This window comes from Theileria parva, chromosome 2 (assembly GCF_000165365.1).
Source record: "Theileria parva strain Muguga chromosome 2, complete sequence, whole genome shotgun sequence".
In the NCBI taxonomy this organism is placed as follows: Eukaryota; Apicomplexa; class Aconoidasida; order Piroplasmida; family Theileriidae; genus Theileria; species Theileria parva.
In genome coordinates this window covers 276,979-299,216 of record NC_007345.1, presented here as the reverse complement: position 1 = coordinate 299,216, position 22,238 = coordinate 276,979, and the positions used below count along the sequence as shown (strand labels likewise).

General features: G+C 35.7%; 13 protein-coding genes across 13 annotated transcripts; 6 read left to right on the top strand and 7 right to left on the bottom strand.

Moving 5' to 3' along the window:
* The first annotated feature begins 20 nt into the window (after positions 1-20).
* Positions 21-3,090, top strand: TpMuguga_02g00146 (radical SAM enzyme/protein acetyltransferase ELP3 family protein). The gene is made up of 3 exons (XM_061305318.1): positions 21-2,154; positions 2,203-2,310; positions 2,459-3,090. Exons 1-3 carry the CDS (start codon positions 150-152, stop codon positions 2,950-2,952), a joined length of 2,607 nt encoding a protein of 868 aa, XP_061162098.1. The 5' UTR covers positions 21-149; the 3' UTR covers positions 2,953-3,090.
* On the bottom strand, positions 2,806-3,755 carry TpMuguga_02g00145 (putative integral membrane protein; the record flags this gene model as incomplete). The annotated part of the gene is made up of 5 exons (XM_759621.2): positions 2,806-3,071; positions 3,104-3,164; positions 3,195-3,308; positions 3,349-3,489; positions 3,528-3,755. The coding sequence occupies 5 exons, from the start codon at positions 3,753-3,755 to the stop codon at positions 2,926-2,928; spliced, it is 690 nt and encodes a 229-aa protein (XP_764714.2). The 3' UTR covers positions 2,806-2,925.
* A 33-nt stretch (positions 3,756-3,788) lies between these two features.
* repB (DNA repair helicase rad25 family protein) lies at positions 3,789-6,469 on the bottom strand (the record flags this gene model as incomplete). The annotated part of the gene is made up of 8 exons (XM_759620.2): positions 6,144-6,469; positions 5,975-6,106; positions 5,727-5,943; positions 5,451-5,694; positions 4,567-5,416; positions 4,426-4,532; positions 4,245-4,395; positions 3,789-4,139 (listed from the first exon to the last, which is right to left on the bottom strand). The coding sequence occupies exons 1-8, from the start codon at positions 6,402-6,404 to the stop codon at positions 3,789-3,791; spliced, it is 2,313 nt and encodes a 770-aa protein (XP_764713.1). The 5' UTR covers positions 6,405-6,469.
* A 4-nt stretch (positions 6,470-6,473) lies between these two features.
* Positions 6,474-9,201, bottom strand: dnm1l (Dynamin central region family protein). The gene is made up of 11 exons (XM_061305317.1): positions 8,838-9,201; positions 8,329-8,807; positions 8,148-8,298; positions 8,030-8,117; positions 7,626-7,975; positions 7,333-7,485; positions 7,153-7,302; positions 6,979-7,122; positions 6,810-6,946; positions 6,604-6,780; positions 6,474-6,567 (listed from the first exon to the last, which is right to left on the bottom strand). Exons 1-11 carry the CDS (start codon positions 9,033-9,035, stop codon positions 6,507-6,509), a joined length of 2,088 nt encoding a protein of 695 aa, XP_061161289.1. The 5' UTR covers positions 9,036-9,201; the 3' UTR covers positions 6,474-6,506.
* On the bottom strand, positions 9,202-10,257 carry TpMuguga_02g00142 (Ubiquitin family protein). The gene is made up of 5 exons (XM_759618.2): positions 9,964-10,257; positions 9,684-9,817; positions 9,563-9,635; positions 9,367-9,524; positions 9,202-9,320 (listed from the first exon to the last, which is right to left on the bottom strand). Exons 1-5 carry the CDS (start codon positions 10,103-10,105, stop codon positions 9,276-9,278), a joined length of 552 nt encoding a protein of 183 aa, XP_764711.1. The 5' UTR covers positions 10,106-10,257; the 3' UTR covers positions 9,202-9,275.
* Positions 10,258-10,530: 273 nt separating this feature from the next.
* Slc25a5 (ADP/ATP translocase 2 N-terminally processed) lies at positions 10,531-11,584 on the top strand. The gene has a single exon (XM_759617.2). The coding sequence runs from the start codon at positions 10,664-10,666 to the stop codon at positions 11,567-11,569; it is 906 nt and encodes a 301-aa protein (XP_764710.1). The 5' UTR covers positions 10,531-10,663; the 3' UTR covers positions 11,570-11,584.
* A 559-nt stretch (positions 11,585-12,143) lies between these two features.
* Ctsk (cysteine protease Tp8) lies at positions 12,144-13,666 on the top strand. Its single transcript, XM_759616.2, has one exon. The coding sequence runs from the start codon at positions 12,167-12,169 to the stop codon at positions 13,406-13,408; it is 1,242 nt and encodes a 413-aa protein (XP_764709.2). The 5' UTR covers positions 12,144-12,166; the 3' UTR covers positions 13,409-13,666.
* Positions 13,667-13,860: 194 nt separating this feature from the next.
* NEK2 (Protein kinase domain protein) lies at positions 13,861-15,473 on the top strand. The gene is made up of 3 exons (XM_759615.2): positions 13,861-13,955; positions 13,997-14,309; positions 14,366-15,473. The coding sequence occupies exons 1-3, from the start codon at positions 13,863-13,865 to the stop codon at positions 15,412-15,414; spliced, it is 1,455 nt and encodes a 484-aa protein (XP_764708.1). The 5' UTR covers positions 13,861-13,862; the 3' UTR covers positions 15,415-15,473.
* On the top strand, positions 15,457-17,016 carry TpMuguga_02g00138 (uncharacterized protein). The gene has a single exon (XM_759614.2). The coding sequence runs from the start codon at positions 15,512-15,514 to the stop codon at positions 16,934-16,936; it is 1,425 nt and encodes a 474-aa protein (XP_764707.1). The 5' UTR covers positions 15,457-15,511; the 3' UTR covers positions 16,937-17,016.
* Positions 17,017-17,035: 19 nt separating this feature from the next.
* TpMuguga_02g00137 (uncharacterized protein) lies at positions 17,036-17,608 on the bottom strand (the record flags this gene model as incomplete). The annotated part of the gene is made up of 5 exons (XM_061305316.1): positions 17,036-17,106; positions 17,136-17,212; positions 17,242-17,293; positions 17,323-17,425; positions 17,483-17,608. 5 exons carry the CDS (start codon positions 17,606-17,608, stop codon positions 17,051-17,053), a joined length of 414 nt encoding a protein of 137 aa, XP_061161288.1. The 3' UTR covers positions 17,036-17,050.
* Positions 17,609-17,617: 9 nt separating this feature from the next.
* On the bottom strand, positions 17,618-18,639 carry TpMuguga_02g00136 (uncharacterized protein; the record flags this gene model as incomplete). The annotated part of the gene is made up of 5 exons (XM_759612.2): positions 18,382-18,639; positions 18,183-18,350; positions 18,003-18,149; positions 17,776-17,970; positions 17,618-17,746 (listed from the first exon to the last, which is right to left on the bottom strand). The coding sequence occupies exons 1-5, from the start codon at positions 18,457-18,459 to the stop codon at positions 17,618-17,620; spliced, it is 717 nt and encodes a 238-aa protein (XP_764705.2). The 5' UTR covers positions 18,460-18,639.
* Positions 18,624-19,940, top strand: TpMuguga_02g00135 (uncharacterized protein). The gene is made up of 2 exons (XM_759611.2): positions 18,624-19,629; positions 19,659-19,940. Exons 1-2 carry the CDS (start codon positions 18,813-18,815, stop codon positions 19,862-19,864), a joined length of 1,023 nt encoding a protein of 340 aa, XP_764704.1. The 5' UTR covers positions 18,624-18,812; the 3' UTR covers positions 19,865-19,940.
* On the bottom strand, positions 19,918-22,175 carry pyk (Pyruvate kinase barrel domain protein). Its single transcript, XM_759610.2, has one exon. It carries the CDS (start codon positions 22,039-22,041, stop codon positions 19,942-19,944), a length of 2,100 nt encoding a protein of 699 aa, XP_764703.1. The 5' UTR covers positions 22,042-22,175; the 3' UTR covers positions 19,918-19,941.
* Positions 22,176-22,238: the final 63 nt, after the last annotated feature.

Sequence of the window (22,238 nt, the reverse complement as noted above, 5' to 3'; positions counted from 1 at the left end):
TGATAAATTTTTGTAAATTAGTGAACTTTGGAAATACCTTTATTTATTAAGTATTTTAAATGGATAATAATTTCTTTATAACTACGATGATTGTAGAACTTTGTAAATTATTTAGATAAAATTTATAACTGAGTTATAAAGATACAAAAATGGATGATTTTGAGACAGATGAAGATTTTTCACCAAATAAAAAAGGTTCCGAACCAAGCTCAGATTCAAACAATGAATCTTCCTCTGAAAATCTTCATGATTCTGTTCCTGAAAATGACAATTCTACCAATAACCTAGAGGAACAATTCGATAATGAAGACCGTGGTAATCTATCAGAGGATGCTGAATCTGACAGTAGTGAGGAGATGAAGAACTTTTTTACAGCGACAAGGTCAGGGTTTAAAAAGGTCGCTGGAGATGTGAAGAGAGTAACGAGACTTGACTTTGAAGATTATCACAGGAGGAGACATTTGGAATCCTTTGCAAAGTCAATGGATCAGTGGAGTGAGTTTGAAAAAAAGTTCGAGCTGAAAGAAGGAGTAACTCCCCAGGATTTTACATTCTCTAGGCTTAACTTTGATAGATATCGAGATACTCTTTTGAACATAGATGTGAAGGAGATGACCCAGCTTGACAAATTCCTGTTTGACCTAATTGACAGCTACTACGATGATATGCAAAACGAAGACTTGAATGTAGTTATGTCCAAACTTAGAAGAAAATACAAACTCGCTCCTTCAAAACGTGAAATTTTTGAAAGGCTCGAATCACTACAGTGTTTAACTTTGGACCAGGATAATAGAGTTGAAGATGAAGTGGATAACCGTAAACCTGAACATAATAACGCAAATGGTAAACATGAATCAGATAATCAAACTGTCACATTAGATTATGAAGGAGACGAAACACCCTCGAAAAAGCTCATGGTTGGGAGTAAACTTAAGCACCTATTGAGGAATAAAGCTATAAGGTCCAATTCAGGAGTCGTGGTAATTACAGTGATGACAAGTCCGGGAACGTTCAGCTGCTCCGAAAATTGTTACTACTGTCCAAATGAACCTGGTCAGCCAAGAAGTTATCTTTCTACTGAGCCAGCAGTGCTTAGAGCAAACCAAAATGATTTTGATGCAGTTAAGCAGTTTTATGACAGAGCAAACACACTTTATAAAAACGGACATGTGGTGGATAAAATTGAAATCATAGTCCTTGGAGGCACATGGAGTGGCTATCCAAGGAGCTACCAGGAGGAGTTTATCAGGGACTTATTTTATGCAGCCAATGTATATCCCGAGAATTTACAAAAGTGCAGAGAAAGAGGGACTATAGACTACGAACAAACCTTAAATGAGAACAGCAAGTGTAGAATCATAGGTTTAACACTTGAAACCAGGCCTGATAGAATAAATCCTACGGAAATAGAACTCCTGAGGAGGTTTGGATGCACGAGAGTCCAATTGGGAATACAACATACAAACGACTCGATTTTGGAATATGTAAACAGAGGCCATACAACACAAGATTCAATAAAAGCTATTTACCTGTTGAAGGAAAACTGCTTTAAAGTTGATATTCATATCATGCCCGACCTCCCTTCCAGTAACCCTCAGGAGGATTTGGAGATGTTTAAGTACATCCTGTCAAGTAAGGACCTCCAAGTTGACCAGTGGAAGATTTATCCCTGCGAAGTCACTCCGTTTTCAGAAATTGAAAAATGGCACAAGGAGGGCAAGTATATCCCCTACTTTGATGTTGACTCCAATCTCCTAACTAACTTGATAATCAGAGTAAAAAGAGCTGTGCATCCATGGATAAGATTAAACAGGGTAATAAGGGATATACCTAACCCGTCAATAATCGCAGGAACAAACTTAACTAACATGAGGCAGTTGATACATAATCAGATGAAGAAGCTAGGCCTGGTGTGTAATTGTATACGATGCAGGGAAGTTAAGGAATCTAGTATAGGGATTCCAGTTTTAATAGTTCGTGAGTACGAGACTAAGGGTGGGACTGAGTACTTTCTAAGCTACGAAAATGAGTCTAGGAGTATAATATACGGTTTCCTGAGACTTAGAATAAGCAATAACAGAACTTATGATAAGAAAATCACTAAATTCAAGTCTTTGATAGGTTCAGGTCTCATCAGAGAATTACACGTCTACGGTAAGCTATTTATCACAATTACGATAAAATATCTAATTTTAAATTCAGGAATTGTCGTGGCTCATGGAGAAAAACTTGATGTAAACGAGCCTTCACAGCACAGAGGCATTGGGTCCAATTTAATTTTGGCCGCAGAAATAATCACAGCATATCGAGGTAATTACAACATTCAACACCAATGATATTCATCAACTAATATGATATTCATCAACTAATTAAATTCATCTAATATAATATTCATTAACTAATATAATATTCATCTTACTAATTAAATTCTTAGTTAACATTGATTACATTAATTTAGGTCTCTGGAAAATGGCAATTATAGCTGGAATTGGGACAAGAGAATACTACAAGAAACATGGATATGGTCTGGAGGAGACATTCATGACTAAGCATCTATCATCTCAGGACATCAGTGAGAGGTATGAGAATGCAAAATTGAGGCAGATTCAAGTTCCGGAAGACATAACTGTAGAACTAATCAATCTTGAAAACGCAACCAAGGTGCTAAATATGTCTGTGCCGGCAAGTAGAGGGGAGTTGATTGATCCTGAACTCGAAGAAAATAAAAAATATGACATAAATGTAAGCTACCTCCTGGAACTTGCAAAGTATAACTCTGACTTCCCTATAGACTACTCTAAAATGGACATGTTTGAGAAATTTATTTTAAACGGAAGAATCCTTAAAGATAAAGTCAAGAATATGATAGTGGAACACCCCTTTGTATTCCTGTCAGTGTCATTCTGTGCAGCCACAGTGTATTTTTCAAGGTCCAGGGCTGGAAGGAGATGATAGTGTCAAGTCCTTCTCCAAATTTCCAAGCTGGTATAGCATTAATTTTATCAAAAATGACAGTTTCTGCTTATTCAGGCGATTCTCACTTATTAAGGTTTCTAGATTGTCATTAGTCACTGTAATATATTTATAAGTTATTATATGATACCTTTACGTAGTCTAGACTGTCTGTAAACGACCCTGTAAAAGTAAGCTCCGATCCCACAACCCTTGAAAATTACTTCATAAATTTAACTTACAAGGAGAAATAAAGGGTGCAGAGAAATAGAAAGTGAGCCAAAAACACAAATAAGTGATACACCCAGAATCCCAAACTTGTAGTTGGAATCCTTAGCCACCTTTCTACTCCTTGCCTAAGTTAACACATTAATGAAATTTTGTGAGAATCGCTACCATGTTGTATCGAACTCTGTTATCCAGTATATTATATACAACCTTCTCTATCTCGGAGCCGCATTTGGTCATGGAAGACAACCTCGAGTTCAGGGATAAATTCGAGGGATCCTTGTACTTAAGTTCCAGGTTCTGGCAACCCTAAAGTTTATTATATTTTAAGTAAAATGTAAATTTACAGATTTTATGGTTGAAGAGGCCAGGAATGTTAAGTCGTCATGAAGTGAGGAGAGGTTTGACCTAATTCGATCCAAATCTGTCGAACATTGGTCTGAAAGTGTAGAAAACGGCTTTGCGATAAGTCTTTTATTTAAAAACCTTATTTGCGAAACATTAGTAGAGTTGAATCTTAGGGAAGTCCCAAAAATAAAATTCCTTGGATTAAGGAACATGTATACATTGTACATTTGAACTATATTACAGAAAGTGAAAAATTAAAATTATTTGGTGGAGTATAATTTCTTAAAAAATGGATGCTGTTCTGAGGAGGCCTTGGACTTTTTGGCTGGTTTTTCGGAGGGCGGAAGGAGGTGTTTGTACTGTAGTTGATTTTTAAGTGATCCTGAAAGTGAAGCAAGGCCTGTTTTTTTCTGGGATACTGACATTTGTAATGAGCTTTCATTCGTAGGTGTGAATAAATCAGTTGGATTAACCTCTTCCTCATCATCGACATCTTCAGCGGATGTGATGATATCCTGGAGCAGCTCCTGCTGTATACTTGGCTTACTGTACATCAAATTACTCGTATCCTTAACAATAGTTGAAGAACTTGTAACGTTGTAGGCATATCCCTAAAAATAAATTAAACAATCCAAATAAATTAAACAAATCAAATAAATTAAATAAGTAAATTGAATCGAATAAATGAATTGAATCGAATAATTGAAATAGAATACCTGGTCTATGATGAATTGTTGCCTCTTATCTGCAAATACCATCTCCTGAGTATCTTTGCTTACTAAACTGTAGAAGAAGGCATTGAATCCATGTTCGTCAGTCTTAGATTTAGGCCTCAAAATTCTTCCTAGTCTTTGTGCCTCCTGGCGCCTAAGTATTTTTATAGTATTTCAATTCTACCTTGAGGCGAAGTTGAATGATATCTGTATGACCACATTTGCACATGGTATATCAAGAGCGTTATCACCGACTTTCGACAAAAAAATCGTGTTGAAAGTAGTCTCATTCTGTTATCAATTATTTGGAAATATATGAACAAACCTTGAACTTATTTAAAATTATAATTCTTTCCGCTGAGCTGACTTTACCGTAGATGAAGGGCCTATTTAGCAATTTGGCTGCGTGCAGCAGTGCGAACAAATTATCTGAGAATACGATAACTTTATCTCCACGTGATTCATGGAACTTTAACAGGTATTCACATGTTATTAACTTCACAGGGTTACAAGACCACAGCCTCCTCTTCTTTACACTGGAGCTTCTCAGGTATTCTCTGTAGAAAGGTGCCGTCATCGGACACCAAATCTCCTTACAAATAACCTTGGCCAGATACCCTTTTTCCTGCAATTCAAGCCAGTTTGCTTCGTATAGCTTTGGCCCAATTAACCATTGTAAATCGCGAATCAAGTCATCTTCTCGAACTAGCGTTGCAGTGAGTCCCAACTTACAGTGTGACCTAATGATTTCATTTATGCGTCTGAAAGCTGGCGCCGGGACAAATTGCACTTCGTCAAATATGAGCATTCCCCATTCACGTTGCTTTATTTGGCTTAAAATCCTCTCAGTGTTCTCTCGATGTTTCCTCGTATATGACATCATAGTATATGTTGAAATGAGAACTCCGGCTTCCTTTTCATCCCATAAGTCTGTTTTATGTTCTGATGTGAGTGAAATCAAGTTAGTTCTCGAGATGTTAGTGAAGTCCTGGAACTGCTTGATCCACTGCTCTACTGCAACTGCAGAGGTCGTAAGGACAAAAATCGATTTTCTAACTGTGCAGGCAGCAACTATTCCAGTTAGTGTCTTTCCTGCTCCACAAGGTAGTACAATAATACCTGACCTAGCTCTTCCATTACTAAACATCCTCCTCAACGCTCTCTCTTGGTAGTACCTAATATGGTAAATTATTTAAACTTTATCTGTACCTAATTTTAATATTTGATCTGATGCAACAGTTGAGTGATGGTGAGTTATTATCCTTTCTGAAATCATATTCCATAACTAGGGGTCTCCTCATATTTTGCAGTGCCTCCCTTTTAAGTTCTTCGATTTTTTCCTGTTGAACCTCAAATGAAAATACTTGCCTTGTCGATGTTTTGTCATTTCTACTGGCAAATTTGGTAACTGTTGTTTCTTCAGACTCAGGCACATCATGATTTCTGTTGAAAACTAAGAAATATTAATACATTCGTCAACTATACCGAATGAAAAGTCGGATGTTGGAACAGAAATTGTTACATATTCATTGTTCTGATTGGATGTTGAAGTCTTTGAGTGATTAGGATTATCCCAGATATTTGAGTGGATTCTAGAGTTTCTTATTTCTTGGTTTGTCAGTAACAGGTCAAGTTCACTTCTTTCAAATGACTCAATCCAGTATCTGCTATCCCGAAGGACAAGTTTAATTTTCCCAAACGCCTATAATATTCAAATTTAAATAATAAAATACTGAGGATGTGTTCAAAATCGATTCTTTAAGCTTTTTTGGTAATTCATTTTTTGAAAATTTATTTAAATTGTTAAGAAGTTCCTCGAAACTCAGTCCCACTGAGACTGCTGTGTACAAAGAGAAGACTGTAACCTACAAATTTAAATGAAACAGAAGATTTAGAACATACTTGATATTCGTGTATCAGTTCTGGCCTACATACGGGCTCTGCGATGGTTACTATAAAATCTAGCGCCTGTTTGCTGACAGGTGTGAATAATTCCAGGTATAAATAACCGTCTGGACAGACCCATAAGGGTCGAGCTGAGTGATTGTTCTTTAATTTTAAATTTGAGTAGTCTCTGAAGTTCCTAATCCACTGCTCACTTCCATCAATGGTAAATGGGAGAGATCCCCAAGAATTCTCAACCAGAAGTGATTTTCTTGACATATTTTATTAGAAAATAGTGAAATATAAATATAACACATTTGAAGTAATAAATTATTATATTACAGTAATTATTAAAACTAAATGTGCGATTCCTGGTGTTGATCACTCAAATAGTTTATAATCCGACATTTCCTCTATACTTCCTAGTGCTTCCTTCAGGCATCTGTGATTTTAAACATTAAAATTATTGTAAACTCACTTTACGACATGTATACACTTCTCACGCTTCTCGATGACGTACTTGGACTCCGCCATGAGTTCTTCATAAAGTTCCTTCTTGTATAGCTTGGCTATTAACTCCTGTTGCAAAGATTCCGTCGCCTTGTTGACCATGAAGTGCATTATACACTTTGGAACTGAGTCGGCCACGTTTTTCCTGAAGAATTTTGATTTCACATGTGTTACCTGACTATTGAAAAGTAACTGCTTATTAGTGTTTTTATGAGCTCAGTCTCGACCACTTCTCTCTCCGAAGGGTCATTATTTAGCATAACAACTTTGGGGATGTTAGGCAACCATATCGCGTTTGCGTTTTCCTTGTTCTAAAAGTTTTTAACTACTAAAAGGTAAATACCTTCTCCCTCAGTACTTTGTTATTGTGCATAATGGTCTTTGGCGAAGCCTCCGTGTTTTTCAAGGTTGAATTTTGCACAGGGAACTCATTTTGTGGCTGAATGAAAAGCTTCGGAGACGCCTCGAACTTGGGATCAAACACGGGCTAAACGATTTTTAATTTAGCTTAACCTACCATATCTGTTTTCATCATTTGGTTATTGGAGTTGATGTAAGGAGTTTGACACTCGTTTCTCTGGGTAACTCCCGTGGTGTTGTAAATTTCAGCAAGTGCAGAATTTCTCAAAAAGTCAGGGTGGTTGGTGTTAATGTAGGCCAGTTCAATCTGAAGTCATAAGTGAAGAACGAAGTTTACCTTGATTAGATTTTTTATAATGTCCTTGGTGGGCTCCAGACACTCTCGAAGCATGTCCTTCACTACAGTTAATATTTTGTTCCTCATGTTCATGTAACGATTAATTTCAGGAACATCACAGTTCTCGAGAATATTTTGTAATTCTTCGTAAACCTAAAATGATTTTATTTGAATATAATAATTTAATGGTGAATATAATAATTTAATGGTGAATATGGTAATTTGATGATGAATGTAATAATTTATTGCGAATATAATAATTTATTGTGAATTGAGAGTTTAGAAATAATTACCTGGTCTACGCATTGAAGGGAAGGTGACTCGAGTAACTTAATCTGTTTCTTGACGAGGTTTTCAAAGGCGATTTCCGGAACAAAGAGAGCTGAGTACGGACCTGTTGAGTTCCTTATAGCTGTTCTGATTTCAATATCTGAAAGCCCTGTTAGAGGACTGAATGCATTCAGAGTCCTCAGATAACTGTCGTTAAATATGAAGTAAATCCTGGCTCCACCATATAGTCGGGAAGTGTGATGTCTGGGAACTATCTTTCCGTCAATTGTGTCCTTGAATCTTTGTGAGAATTTAGTGAAGTAGTGAAGCAAGCAGGCTCCAGGGGTGCTAGTGATGTCAGTTACTCCATATACTGCAGAGTTGTTAATTACTCAATCATTAATTAATCAATTGAAATACTGATTACCTGTTAATTCTGTTTCGTATTCGTGTAATATAGTCAAAATTTTTGACTTGACGTACGGTAGCATGTCTTTGATGTGCGAAGTGAGCATCTGAAGAATCTTGCGGTGAACTAAACTTACTTCATTTAACAGATTCGTCAGGTACCGAATTCCACATTTTTTAGCGATAGAAGAATACGATGGGTGATTTTTGAAGAATTTTTCTTCATCATTGTGGTCGTGAGGTGCGTCTTGTTTGCCATCCTTGTCTCTACAAACCACTCCCACATAACTAAAACATTTTATTAAAAATTTGTCAAACCCTTTTCTAAGCTTGTAAATTTTCCCCTGGAGTAACTCAATGGCATCCACGCCCTTGTCAAGCATGTCGCATTTCGTTATCACTCCGATGGTTCTTAAACCAGAGGGGTCTACCTCTCTGGCCATCTTTAAACTGTCTGAAGTTGCAATATCAGTGTTAGCTGCAGACAGGGCTAAGATAATGCAAGTTGGCTTCGTGATGTATTCAAGAATCATCTGGCGAATTTGCATTTCTATGTCATTTGTTTGGTCTCCTACTGGCACCTTTGTTATTCCAGGCAGGTCAATTAATGTTAAATCAATAACCTTCGGTGATGTGATCTTCAGAAAGATTGGAACAGGTGACACATTTTTGGTCGACCCCGTGATTCGCTCAGTTTCGAGTTTTATCTCCTCTTTTATCTTCTGAAAGTCGTCATAAATTGTTCCTCTCTTGTGAGCAAACTCTCCATAATCCTTAGATCCATTATCATGACATAACTAAAAAAAATGAATCTGGTGTTATCTTACCCGAAGGATCAAAGGTCTCTGGGTAACTATACCGTAACCTTTGGGTAAAAAGGGGAATCCAACTATGGCCTCCAGAACAGATGATTTTCCCACTGATTGGGCTCCAATTACTGCAATAGCAGGCAGGTCAATGCTGTTCTCTCCAGTCCAGGATAAAACGCTATGCAACCTGCTTATTAATGGTATCAATTTTTCCATTTTTATAATTTACAACAATGAGGGGTTATTTTATAGATTTAAACCATTATTATTATATATACGTCAACGTGCACTTAAGATCAAAAAAATTTTGTGACTGTCTATCGATTAGAGGTACATGAAATATGCACATTATTATACAAAAACCGGAATTAGAAATTAAATATTATATGATTACTAAAATATATTAACGGTGAATTTTTAATGTTAAATTTACGACAAAAAAATTAAAACTACCCACTATCCACCTCTTAGCCTTAAAACTAGTTGTATCACTGCATTCTCCTATAAAAATTATTAAATCAAATTAGTTAAAATTATGGAATAATACTTTGATTCCGTAGTCTGAAATCGTTTTTCCGTTCTCTAGAAGCTTGCCATCAAATATGAGTCGCTGCTGGTCCACAGGAATCGTCTGTTCCTTTTCCAATTTGTTTTTTAAATCCAGTACTGTTTCATTTTGCGATACTTGTAACTGTATTGTCTTTCCTGTTAAATTTAAATCAGGGTAAATAAGGGAAGGTTACCTTGCATTGTTTGGACTGAAATGTTCAATCCTCCTCTAATTTTTGAAACTGTGTATAATTTTTTATGTTCATCCTAAATTAATTTTTTAAAATGTTTAATTAGACGGTGGTATTTAGAAACCTTTGAATACTCTTCATCGTCTTTCAGAATCCTGCCACTTGATAAAATCTCGTTATCATGATATCCGTGTTGGTCCTTTAGGGAACGTTTTATATCTCCGATCTTCTTTATGTCTCCATTGATTTTAAATATTCCTGAGAATAAAAGTTAATTGTTAAGAATGCTTAAGGTTGAGAATTAAGAATTACAAAAAAGAATAAAGAATAATATGCTTTATACAGTCTAGAGTAATTAATTATGTAAATAAATGGTAGTGAATAAATTAATTATAAAGTCAAACGGTTAAGAGAGTTTATAACGAGGTTATCTGAAGATCGGTTTCTTCTTACACCTGATACCATGCTCAGGTACGTATATAAAAAATAAACTATATAAATTTCCATTATGAGCCTGTTAAAATGCAAATTATATAAATAATACATATGGAATAATTTGTGATGTGGTATAATTGTGTTAATTTATGAATAACAGTTAATCAAATAGAATAATATTAATATATCGGTGAACCAAAAGACAAATTAAAAATATAATGAAAATGGTTAAAATATATACTTTAAGTTGAATTGTGTAAAAATAGATAGGTGAATTAAAAATATAAAGATTCTCGTGTACAAATTGGGTGAACCGGAAGATTTGAAGTTTTTATATAATTTTTATACTGTTATAAAAGAATTATAATAAAAAATCTAAAGATAAATTGACACTTTAAATATTCTGCTAACATATAAAAGACAAAATTAAATATCAGGTGGAAACGAAGGTATGCGTCTCTATGAATAAAAGGTTAATATAAAGAAAAGGTTATGATATCGAAGATAGAAGACCTTAATAAATTGTGACTAGCTCACCATGATTATAGTGCTTTGTTGATTTTCACTACATCAATTACGTATTGATATTGATCATATTTTATTTTCAATTCCGGATAATTATTAATTAAAAATATCTCCTTTAGAGTGTAACGTATTTGGACTTAAACAATGGAGGTAAATAAGAATTTTCTTGTCGACTTCCTCATGGGTGGTGTTTCAGCTGCGATTTCTAAAACCGCTGTGGCACCCATAGAGAGAGTAAAGATGTTGATCCAGACACAAGATTCCATTCCTGATATTAAGAGCGGGAAAGTCCCCAGATATTCAGGAATATTAAACTGTTTTGCCAGAGTTTCAAAAGAACAAGGTGTTACATCACTCTGGAGAGGAAATCTCGCCAACGTTATAAGATATTTTCCCACACAAGCATTTAATTTCGCTTTCAAAGACTACTTTAAGAGGATGTTCCCCAAGTATAACCAGAAGACTGACTTTTGGAAGTTTTTCGGTGCTAACCTCGCTTCTGGTGGTTTGGCTGGAGCAAGTTCGCTGTTGATTGTTTACCCACTTGATTTTGCAAGGACGAGATTGGCCAGTGATGTTGGTAAGGGAGCAAAAAGAGAGTTTACAGGACTGTTGGACTGCTTAATGAAGATTCAAAGGAGCACTGGTGTTATGTCGCTCTACAAGGGATTTATGGTTTCAGTTCAGGGAATTATTGTTTATAGAGGAGCCTATTTTGGTATGTACGATAGCGCCAAGACTATTTTCTTTGGAGAAAATGAGAAAAACGCAAATATCTTGTTCAAGTGGTCTATAGCACAGTCCGTTACCATAATGGCTGGGCTGGCTTCATATCCACTTGACACTGTTAGGAGAAGGATGATGATGATGTCCGGCAAGAAGGCTACCTCTGAGATAATGTACGCAAACAGCTTCGACTGCTTTGTAAAAATGATGAAACATGAAGGTCTTGGTGGATTCTACAAGGGTGCCTTTGCTAACATACTTCGTGGCATGGGTGGCGCTCTTGTCCTCGTATTTTACGATGAATTACAGAAATTACTCAAATAATGTTTCGACTTTACACTTATGTATTTATTTATACCTTTATCTGCTATTTTGATCAAAATTTAGAGGAAGGTGGAATTCAGCCACTGGTGATTCCACTTGCCAAATTAGCAAATACTGAGCTACACATGCTAAATTAAATAGTTTTTTAATACGTAACATGTACGAATGCCTGATTTATTTTTGGAAAAATTGTTGGTAAAAAATATTCAAAAAATACCATGGATTGAATGTAGAAATACAAAAAAGTAAATAAATGAAAAATATGTAAAAATAAATAAATGCATAGAAAAGTAATGAAAAGACAATAAATAAAAAATAAAATAAATGAAAAAAATATAGAAAACAGCAAGCAAAACAGGAAAACCAAAAAAATAAAATGAGATAATGGGATCAAGGATGATCATGACAGGGAACATATTAAACGTGTGCGAATAAATTTTTAAAAAATCATTTAAAGACTTACGCGAAAAGATTGTTAAATAAATAAATGAAGGGTTATAAGGAGAAACTAAGGCAATGCTTGGAAATCATGTCATGGGATCTAATTCCCCCCACATTAAAATTTTATCATCTGTTACATTCTTACATATTGCTAAAATGGAAGAAGTAGAAAACGTAAAAGTCGACGCCTTGGAGCGTGTTGACACTGAGTCTGTCCTTAATTATGACACTGTGTTAGAAAAGAAACCATTGCGCAGCAGTGTTGCCTCTTTCTTCAAAAGATACAGTGCTGTTCTCGTAATATTAACTGCCGTGCTATTATTCACATTCACTTTTGCAGCAATAGCATTGTCATCAGGCAGAAGCGCAATCAGAAAGAACAGAGAACTCCTGTCAGTCGAATTTGAAAAGCTTCAGTTCGATAATTTCGTGACAATTAAGGGAGAAAGGGAAGAGGACTTCCCCAAGATGGTAGCTGAAGTTCTTTACAAGGTTGCAGTCGAGTTTGACCCAAAAGAAGAGGCCTTGATCTACGTCCAGTTCAATGACTTCAACAAGCAACACGACAAGAAGCACAACAATTACAGGCACAAGAAGACCTCGTACACCAACTTCAGAAACAACCTTAATGATATAAACGAGCACAACGCAAAACCAAACCTGTCGTACACCAAGAACATGAACCACTTCGGTGACATATCATCCAAGGATTTCATGAAGAGATACACCAAGAAAGTACTCTTGAACTTGCCAAAAGACCACGTGTCCACCTATAACAACAACAGACCAATGTCAGTTGATCTCAGAAGCCATGGTGTATTGACTCCAGTCAAGTGCCAAGAAGAAAATGAACTCTCATGGCCATACTCCGTAGTAGCAGTCGCCGAGTCATTCGTTAAGAAGACATCACAAAAGACCGTATCCCTCAGCGAAAAACAATTAGTAGATTGCGTTACAGATAAGAAATCTGCAAACAACCCATTCTTGGGTTACAAATACCTTAAGGACTTGGGTCTGTTCGAATCAGAACTCGTAGACAAATCCACAACCAAGTGCCCAGCATTGGAAGGTGAAAGATTCAAAGTCCCATCATACTCATACTCATATGAGCCAGATTTGGTGGCACTCTTGTTGAATGCAGGACCACTCACTGTACCAGTTGCAGTGAGCGAGGATTGGCAATTCTACGCTGATGGAACCTTGGATGTATGCGGTGCTGAATTGAACCACTTCTTGACCCTAGTAGGTGTCAGCTTTGACGAAAAAGGCAATCACTGGATACTCAAAAACTCATTCGGTGAAGGCTGGGGAAACAAGGGATACCTACTGTTGACTCGCAATAGCAAGGAATACAAAGATGATTGTGGATTGACCTCCTTCGCAGTGTACGCAGTTTAAAGATCAAAAATTGATATTTAATTATAATTGTACCACAAATTCTGTCCAAAGCTTTAGTGCTTGCTACAATAGGACCATTCATTCGAGTGAACCACACTAAAAAATTCACACTGTCGTTCATTCGGTTACACTTATTATGTAATTAAAGCGTATAACTGTCCACAAGAAGTATAAATTGCGACTCGAGGAACAAGAAATAACAATATATATATTGTATTAATTCGATTTTTCCATAGCTTAATTTGTGTACCCCGTTGATTTATGCTAGATAGATCTTTGACTAAATAAATTAATAAACATATTTTAAAAATAGCCAATTTTAGTAATTTGGGCTTTTTTTCCGAGATTCCTACCTGACATTTATGAATTCAGTTTTGCATGCCACCTTCCAATCTACACACCTCCCCATGGAAGGAATAACCAATAATAAAAATATTAAACAAACCAAAAAACCATGACATCAGGATACGAAAGAATCGCAAATTATACAGTAGTCAACAGAATAGGCTCAGGCCGATTCGGAGAAGTATTCCTAGTCAGGCACAAGGTAACCAAGACAAATAAATACAACACCTAAAATTTTTTTAGCATACAGGCCAACTATTTTGCTGGAAAGTAGTGGCATACAAGGGCCTAAGCGATAAGGAAAAGCAGCAGTTGGTGATGGAAGTCAATGTGATAAGAGAATTGAACCACCCGAACATAGTCAGATATATCGACAGAATGATAGATAAAAGAAGACAATTGTTGTATATTTTAATGGAATACTGCGATGCGGGAGATTTGGGCGAAAATATGAGACAATTTTACAAACATTACAAACTGGTGAACGAACAAGTGATATTCGACATAGCACTTCAGCTGATATTCGCACTAGCATACTGCCATAACTGTAAATCAGGTAATAAAATAAATTATAATCATAATTAAAATTAATGTGTAAACATGAATCATTAGGAACTAAAACTGGGAAAGTGTTACACCGGGACTTGAAACCTCAGAACATATTACTTTCAACAAAACATAATAAGGATGGAAACAAAAGTTATGTTTGTAAAATAGGAGACTTTGGACTGTGTAGACAAATAGGCATGAGCTCATTTGCAAACTCGTGTGTAGGCACACCTTATTATTGGTGCCCTGAGCTGTTGCTATCGAACACAAAGAGCTATGATGACAAAATGGATATTTGGGCTCTTGGATGTGTTCTTTACGAACTTTCCTCAGGCAAGACTCCTTTTCATTATACTACGACGCTACCGGAACTGACTCAAGAGATGAAGCAAGGAGTTCCTCTTCCACTGGAATTTAGAAGTAACAAGCTCAACTCACTCTTATCGTTCCTACTCCAGAAAGACCCTAATAAGAGAGCAAGTGCACTCCAACTCCTAGGGTACAGCTTTTGGGCTGAACCGCCAATAGATTTGTTCATTACAACGCTAACCAAAGCAGATTATGAAAACTTTATGAAGTACAAAGCATCGCAAGAAAACAAGGCACAGGAAGAAAGTGATAGTAAACTTACAAAAGATTGGTACACACTACTAGTGAGAGCAGGAAGACAAGGAAGGAGAAATTACGATAAAGAAAGCAGGCTAAGAAATGATAAATCAATAAAAAGTTTGGTAAATTTATCAAATTTTCATGATGTGTATGGAACACAGGATCAGGAATCGAGACCTAAGTTTACAACAAAACCATATAGTTTCAAAAACAATATCAATATTTTAGAATATGTAAAGAAATTTCAAGACTCACTAGAACACTCAAAAACTGACCCGGAATGCTCTAGACTTAGAAATACAGTCAGTACACCCATGAAAAGAAATCAAACAGCCGTTACACAGGAGCCATCAAGCATAGAAACGAGGCTTTCCAAGATTGATAGCGATATTTCAAACGATAGCACAGCCACCAAGATTCCTAAATATGAATCTTATCGTAATAGTGAAAATAAAAATAGGAATCCGAACGAATTGATTTTCAAAATTAATCGGCTTTTATGACACCCTACTGATGTCACTATCATTTTAATAAATATATTTTAAATATATTCCTTTTTTTATACATTATGATATTAAATTTGTAAAATTAATTTGTAAAATGTCAGAGGAGCAAGAAAATGAAACTGATTTCGCGAGCTTAGTTCTCAATCTACCCTTATTCTCATGTATCATAAGAGAACAACTCTGGCTTAAAAAAACTGTAGTATCTAAATCATTTATTAAAAAGGCAATAGAAGATCCTAAATTATTTAAGGAATTTTCAGTTTTGAAGTCGATTCGGGCTGAAGATTCCATTGTAGAAAACAATGAGGAAAATATACCCGAAATAAACCATAAATCGCAGAGAAATTCAGAATATCAACTAAAATTATATGATGATTTACACTGGAATGTAGTTCCAGATTACAATTGGCCTATCCATCCGGGAGATTACTCACCTCTCAGTCCCGATGGAGAGTTTTTAGAAAGGCATGGGAAGATAGGCTTAGATTTTTGGAACTGGAATAGAGAGAAATCGCCACTGGGTTATGTTCCTCCGCTTTGTACTTGTAAGGTGACTCAAGACTGCGTTAATCACCTCAGAAGATGGACCAGGTCCATGAAACTCGATTTTGATAAAAAAGTGTGTCGTAATGATGTTTGCAGAGGATTATTATACATCCCATATAGCCTCCTAGAAGTTCCTTTAAACAGAATCGTAAGTAATTGTAGTGAATTTGCTCTAAAGGTTAAGGTTCCTGACTCTACAGATTTATACTCCGGGAACATGAAGCATACTCTAATTTTGTGTACATTCTCTAAAGAACACGAAAAGGAGTGTTTGGATGCAATTAACCGTAGTGAAATCTCGTATCCACTGGTCTACGACGTAAAGGCTGGGGATTTTATCCCTTTTTTTAAAAGGTACAATGAAGAAACCAGAGAGTCGCCCCTAATGACAGTGGAACCAATAGATTCTGACGTTTCAGACCCCGAGGAAAATTACGGAATTGGAGAGTTATTTGCAATAAGGAGACTGAATGATAATATACTGATTGAAAAATATGATCAGATTTTAAAAGTGACTTCACCTGTTGATGACCAGTTGTTGAGTACATGGGATAAAATGGTCGATGAGGCTAACATAGATAAGTCTAAGAAGGAACCTGGCTCTGAAAATTTATCTAAACCTCCAGACCAAGAAAATTCCAGTAATCTAAGCTCTGAAGGACCCACTAATTTAACAGAAGATATGAGGGAAAATGTAACGAAGGATATGAGGGAAAATGTAACGAAGGATATGAGGGAAAATGTAACGAAGGATATGAGGGAAAATGTAACGAAGGATGTAAGGGAAGATTTGAGGAAGGAGTTGGAAGGTCAAGATTATGTAATATATCAAATGTTAGAGTCTTTTTCCACTAATAGACGACCTCTTTCTTTCCTACTTAGAGAAACACCTCAAGATGAGGAACGTGACCTCGATGATAATCACGAACATGAAGATGAAACAAATCCAAGTAAAAAAAGAAAAACAGAATAATTTGTTCACACGGACTTCTCTGTGTTAGATTTAAATACAATGTAGAATTTTTAATTCAACCATGTAATTTTTAATACAATATACCTTTATTCACAAAAATACACTATTTAAATATTAATACTTTATTGAAATATGTTCAGTAGTTTCAGGTTTTTCAGATTTCTCACACTCTAAAATAAAGTAAATTCTGTGAAATTACCTTCAAAAGCCTTTTGGATTTCAGGAATTAATTCCTCCAAGAGGTATACGTCGTCCATAGATAACGTCTCAAGTAGCCTGAGAACATGATTCAAAAATCAACATACTCATGAGAGCCTCCCTTAGCGAAAGCTAGGCATGGAGTGTGGATTTCATCCCCTAAATTATATAATTTGTCTTCTAAAAACCTTTTTTAACATAATGTTTCCCTGTTTTTAAAAATTCTTCTCTCTTCTTTGGGATTATTCGACCATTTGTAACGTACATCAGCTTGTTATACTTATCATCCAACTAAAATATAAAGATGTTAGTAAAAATTACTTTGCATAAAATATCATATAATCATACTTTGATTAGGTTGGATCTACTTTGAGGCGGATGATCAATCCTTACCCATTTTTTAAAGGTTGGTCGAAGCTTTTCAAACCTCCAGCCATGTTGCCTGGAAGCTAGTAGAATGTTTGAAATAAACATCTCATTCAATCATGTAAGCTCATATGGTCTGAGAAGCCTCCATTCTCCAGGAGAAAGCGATCCAAGTTTTATATCTGAAATTCTGGTTCTTTTAAGGCTTTTTATTTCAAGACCTGCCAACAGACAGATTTTCCTTAACTAAGCAGTAATGTGATTTTGAAACTAACTTTAGCAGATGAGCCTTTGAAACTTATAGAGGCACTTTTTTCAGAATAATCCTTTACTTCTACAGGTCCAACAGAGCTGCCGTCCAGAAATATCTCACCAGTTAAAAACTTTAGTTTATAGTCAGTAAGAGTGTCTTTAAAAACTACGTAAAACTCCTCTTCACAATCAGAGAATTTGTTAAATAGGGATTTATCCTACAATGTGTAAGAAAACGAGCTAGAAATACCTGTGAGTAAATCAATAACCCGCTACACCTAACTTCCAAAGGACTTAGGGGAAATATTTTATTAAGTTTATAAGGCTCCAATCCGGTTTGAATGTCGTTATCTGATCGATTTTCTTTTATCAATAAATTTTTAGACCACTTTTGTGACTGAAAATTGAGTATTTATATGTTGTTTGTTACATTTCTACTGTACGTTGACATGTATCCATATGGTTTGTGTAGTAATACGGTTATCTTGGTAGTGTTAGTATCAGAATCTTTTTTGGATAAATTTAAATTTTTAGTTTCAAATCCTTTAGAATTAGATGTTTCACTCCTTATGCTATAGTTATTCAGTTTAAAAATACCCTAAAAAATTAAGTTATGGTTATAAAGGTACAAAGTTTATGAACTTTTTATCAACGAGGTTGGGAAATATAATATTTACAAGTGAACCGTTGGTTAGAATACATCTCATTTATGTTATTAATGAATTTTTGGAATTTAATTTAATAAACATTTGTTTCCAGGAATAAATTTAAAATGCAGATAAACAAATGTTTATTTAATGGAATAGTCGGATCAAATAGTGTTTATATATTACACATCGATAAAAAGTAGAATGTTGTTTACAATAATAAGGTTAATTTGTTTTAATTTAGAAATTTTAAACTGGTAAATTAACACTTAAGTCCCCAGGATTCCACATTATGGAATCCTATATTGTATTTCATTGTTATATAGAAATGTAGTATTTTTTATCATTTAGTTAATAGAAATAAATAATGTTTTTAAACTATTAATATCATAAATTTGACGGGTTTGCTTTTGATGAAATCTAGTATCGACTTGATACTTCAATCTTTAGGTGAACTATCAAAGAGGAAGATAAAGAGATATGCAAACATATGGTCCACAAAAATATCTGATTTGTATCTAGTTAGGAGTAAAATAACTAAGAACCATGTTCCTTTTATGTCAAAATGCTTTTTAATTAATAACCTTTTAAATAATCAAGATGTTAAAAACATTTTGAGGTATTCTGCCCCTTTGATAATTGATAAAAATGGGTTTTCTGTGGAGGAGTATTCTCTAATGTCGTATGTGTACTCTTGTATTGATGAAGATGCCGCTTCTGAAACTATTCTTTTAAATAACTATTCAAAGGACTCTATTAAATCATCATCTTATGATGAGTTTTTGCCATTTCTGAGCACATTTTCACTACTACTAAGCAGAAGAATCTTTGGTAAGGTTAATCCGGACTCTAGGGGAGTCCAAGATATCTCAAACGATCTCATGGAGTACCTCTGGGATAGGATTAACCAGATTAACGCTAATTGTATTTCTGAAATTGTAGAGTATATGAAGTTCTCAGAAATCATTCTTGAGTCTATTTTTATTTCAAATTTACTAGATAAACTTGACAAAGATGTATTAAATAACAATATCATTGATTATGGCTCCATATTCTCCTTTGTTAAAATTTCCCAACTTTTATCACCTGAGAGGAAGAACTACGTCATTGATAAGATTTACAGCTCAGATTACAACACGATTCTCGACGCACTTAGGAAAACATATTATTTTAAGTTACCTAACTTGGAATTTACTGAACACCTGTTCAACAGACTGTGCAACACTCCAGGTAGGATTAAGTATTTTATGATTCTTTAGCCAAGTCGACGATGTGTAGAAAGGAGGCTTTGGGGTATCTAGATAATACGATTTTGGACCTGGAAGGGAAAATTAGGTCTAAATCTGGGGATACTGAGAACTTTTCAAGACTTCATTCACACCTTAAAGCAATCAAAAGCTCATACGTACTGGAAAATCCACATAGATCAAGAGTCAGATGGAACTACCCATGTTTCATAGCATAGACTGCAAATACCATAGACTGAAGATACCACGAAATGTAATATACCGATAAATATAATGTACAAAAAACATTTACAAGTTATTCTAGTTTTAAAACTTGGCGGGATTGAATTTTGTTATCCTTAATTTCTAAATATACAGCGTCCTTAACGGGCATGGGATACTCCTTTACGACATACTTGAAAAACTCCATAGGGTCCGCACCCTTGGGCATAAAGTGCGACTTGACTCCCCAGGTAAGCTGAGAGTGCCTTGAAAGGGTGGGATTGCTAGTCACCAGAACAATGGGTATCATGTACCTCTGACTAGAAATCCACTGGAGAAACTCAAGCCCGTCATCAGAGTGGATCCCAATAACGTCCACGTCGTTGTAGGCGAAAATCTCGGCTACATCATCCAGGCACTTCTTCAAGTGCGACTTCGATTTCAAATACTCATTATAGTGGTGTATATCAATATTTAGTAAGTTATCCATCTTTTTATACAAGTGAGGCCTTTGAGACTTGATTGACGATATCAGGTTCTCATCTATTAGCATTTCTTTAATTATCTGCATAGTTGGGAAGTATGGATCCATTTCTGTGGTGAATAGAACCCTCCTCTGGACATTCACACTTGCTTTCGGGTAATGACCAGTTGCGGATTCCGCAGATAACATAACTGCATCAGCTCCATCAAAAACTGCATTTGATACATCGGATACCTCAGCCCTGGTTGGAGTTGGGGACGACCTCATGGTCTCCAGCATTTGAGTTGCAACTATGCATGGCTTTCGATATACTACTCTACACAGCTGAATCAGCCTCTTTTGCACTATTGGCAAATTGGCAAGATCTGTCTCTATTCCCAAATCCCCTCTAGCTACCATGAGACCATCTGAAACCTTGAGGATTTCATGAATGTCGTCAAGAGCAGCCTGTTTTTCAATTTTCGGAATTATTCCCACCCCTGAAAGATTCTCTTTCGGGACCACGCTTTTGAAAATATCCTTCTTAGGAAGGTACGAGTCATTGTAGTACCTATTTAGTATATTCTCCACTATTGTATCCTCGCGATTAGCGTCGAAAACCTCTACGTCAAGGTTGTTGAGTCTTTCCTTGAGCTGTTTGTAATAGTCAGAGGTGTAGAAATCATTTAAAATGTTTATCAAGTACAGAATGTCAGACTTATTCTGGACAAAACTCACTCCAAGGAAGTCAACCCCAATTCCTAGGCAGAATATTGCATCCTTAACATCCTTTTCATCCAAAAACTCTATTGGCAAAACGACTTTTGGTACTGAAAATCCCTTTCTGCTAGAAAGCTTGTAGTCATTTTTAACCTCAGCAGTAACAGATGGTTCTTCTGGATTTGTTTTAACTACCGTCATTGACAAATTCCCGTCATCCAACAAAATCTTGTCGCCCACTTTTAGTTCCTTAAGAATTTCTGGGAAATCCAACTGGACTCTGCTTTTACTTCCCAGCACATCGTAAGCGTCGAAAGTGAACAAATCTCCAGCCTTGAGCTCAACAAATTCGCAGCCTTTGCTTCCTGGAAGAACGCCAGGGACGTCTAAGTTGGGCATGAATTTCCCAATTCTTAGCTTTGGGCCTTGTATGTCTCCAAGTATAGATTTATGCTCTACAACATGGTCCCCGTTGAATGGATAGTTTTTAGGAGGTTCATTTATCTCCAACTGCCTAATAGTTTTGGAAACCAGGTGTTTAGATAACCTTGAGTCATGAGAAAAATTTAGCCTGAACACATCCACGCCTGCATCGAATAATGATTTTATTGATTCTGCATTGTTGGTGGCAGGTCCTAGTGTTGCGACCTGCTTAGTTAGTGTTAAGATTTCCCCTTCTGGAATTTCTCTGGGCTCAAAAGTCTTACACGTTGCCTTTAAGCAGCTTGAAAAGTACTCTATAGCGTGCTCCTTATCAAATGGAGCCTTAACGTCGTAGATATTCCTCTTTATATTTCTAACTTTATAGCTCGTGTTCTCTTCACTGTATTTCTTCTCTGGTTGCATGGAAGATCGTGGAAGGTAGGCATATTTGCCTAGAGATGTGTAGTTATTGACTCCATTGGTGAAACGAACGTTATAAAAGATGATAGACAACAAAATAGAGTTTGTTATGATACTAAAATGATACCTTTTAAACATCAATAGGGTGGTTGTGATAAATAAAATCATCTTTTATGTTTTGTGTAGCAGAAAGGAAGAAGCGATATTAATATTGGAAACGACATAATATTAAAATTTTAAACGAATTTAAATTTATTAAATTAATAGACATAGGATTTATATTCTATCTAAAAATAACTAAATTCATCATAAGTTATGATATTTCCCTCCACACATATATTCGTAGTGAAGATTCCACTCGATGT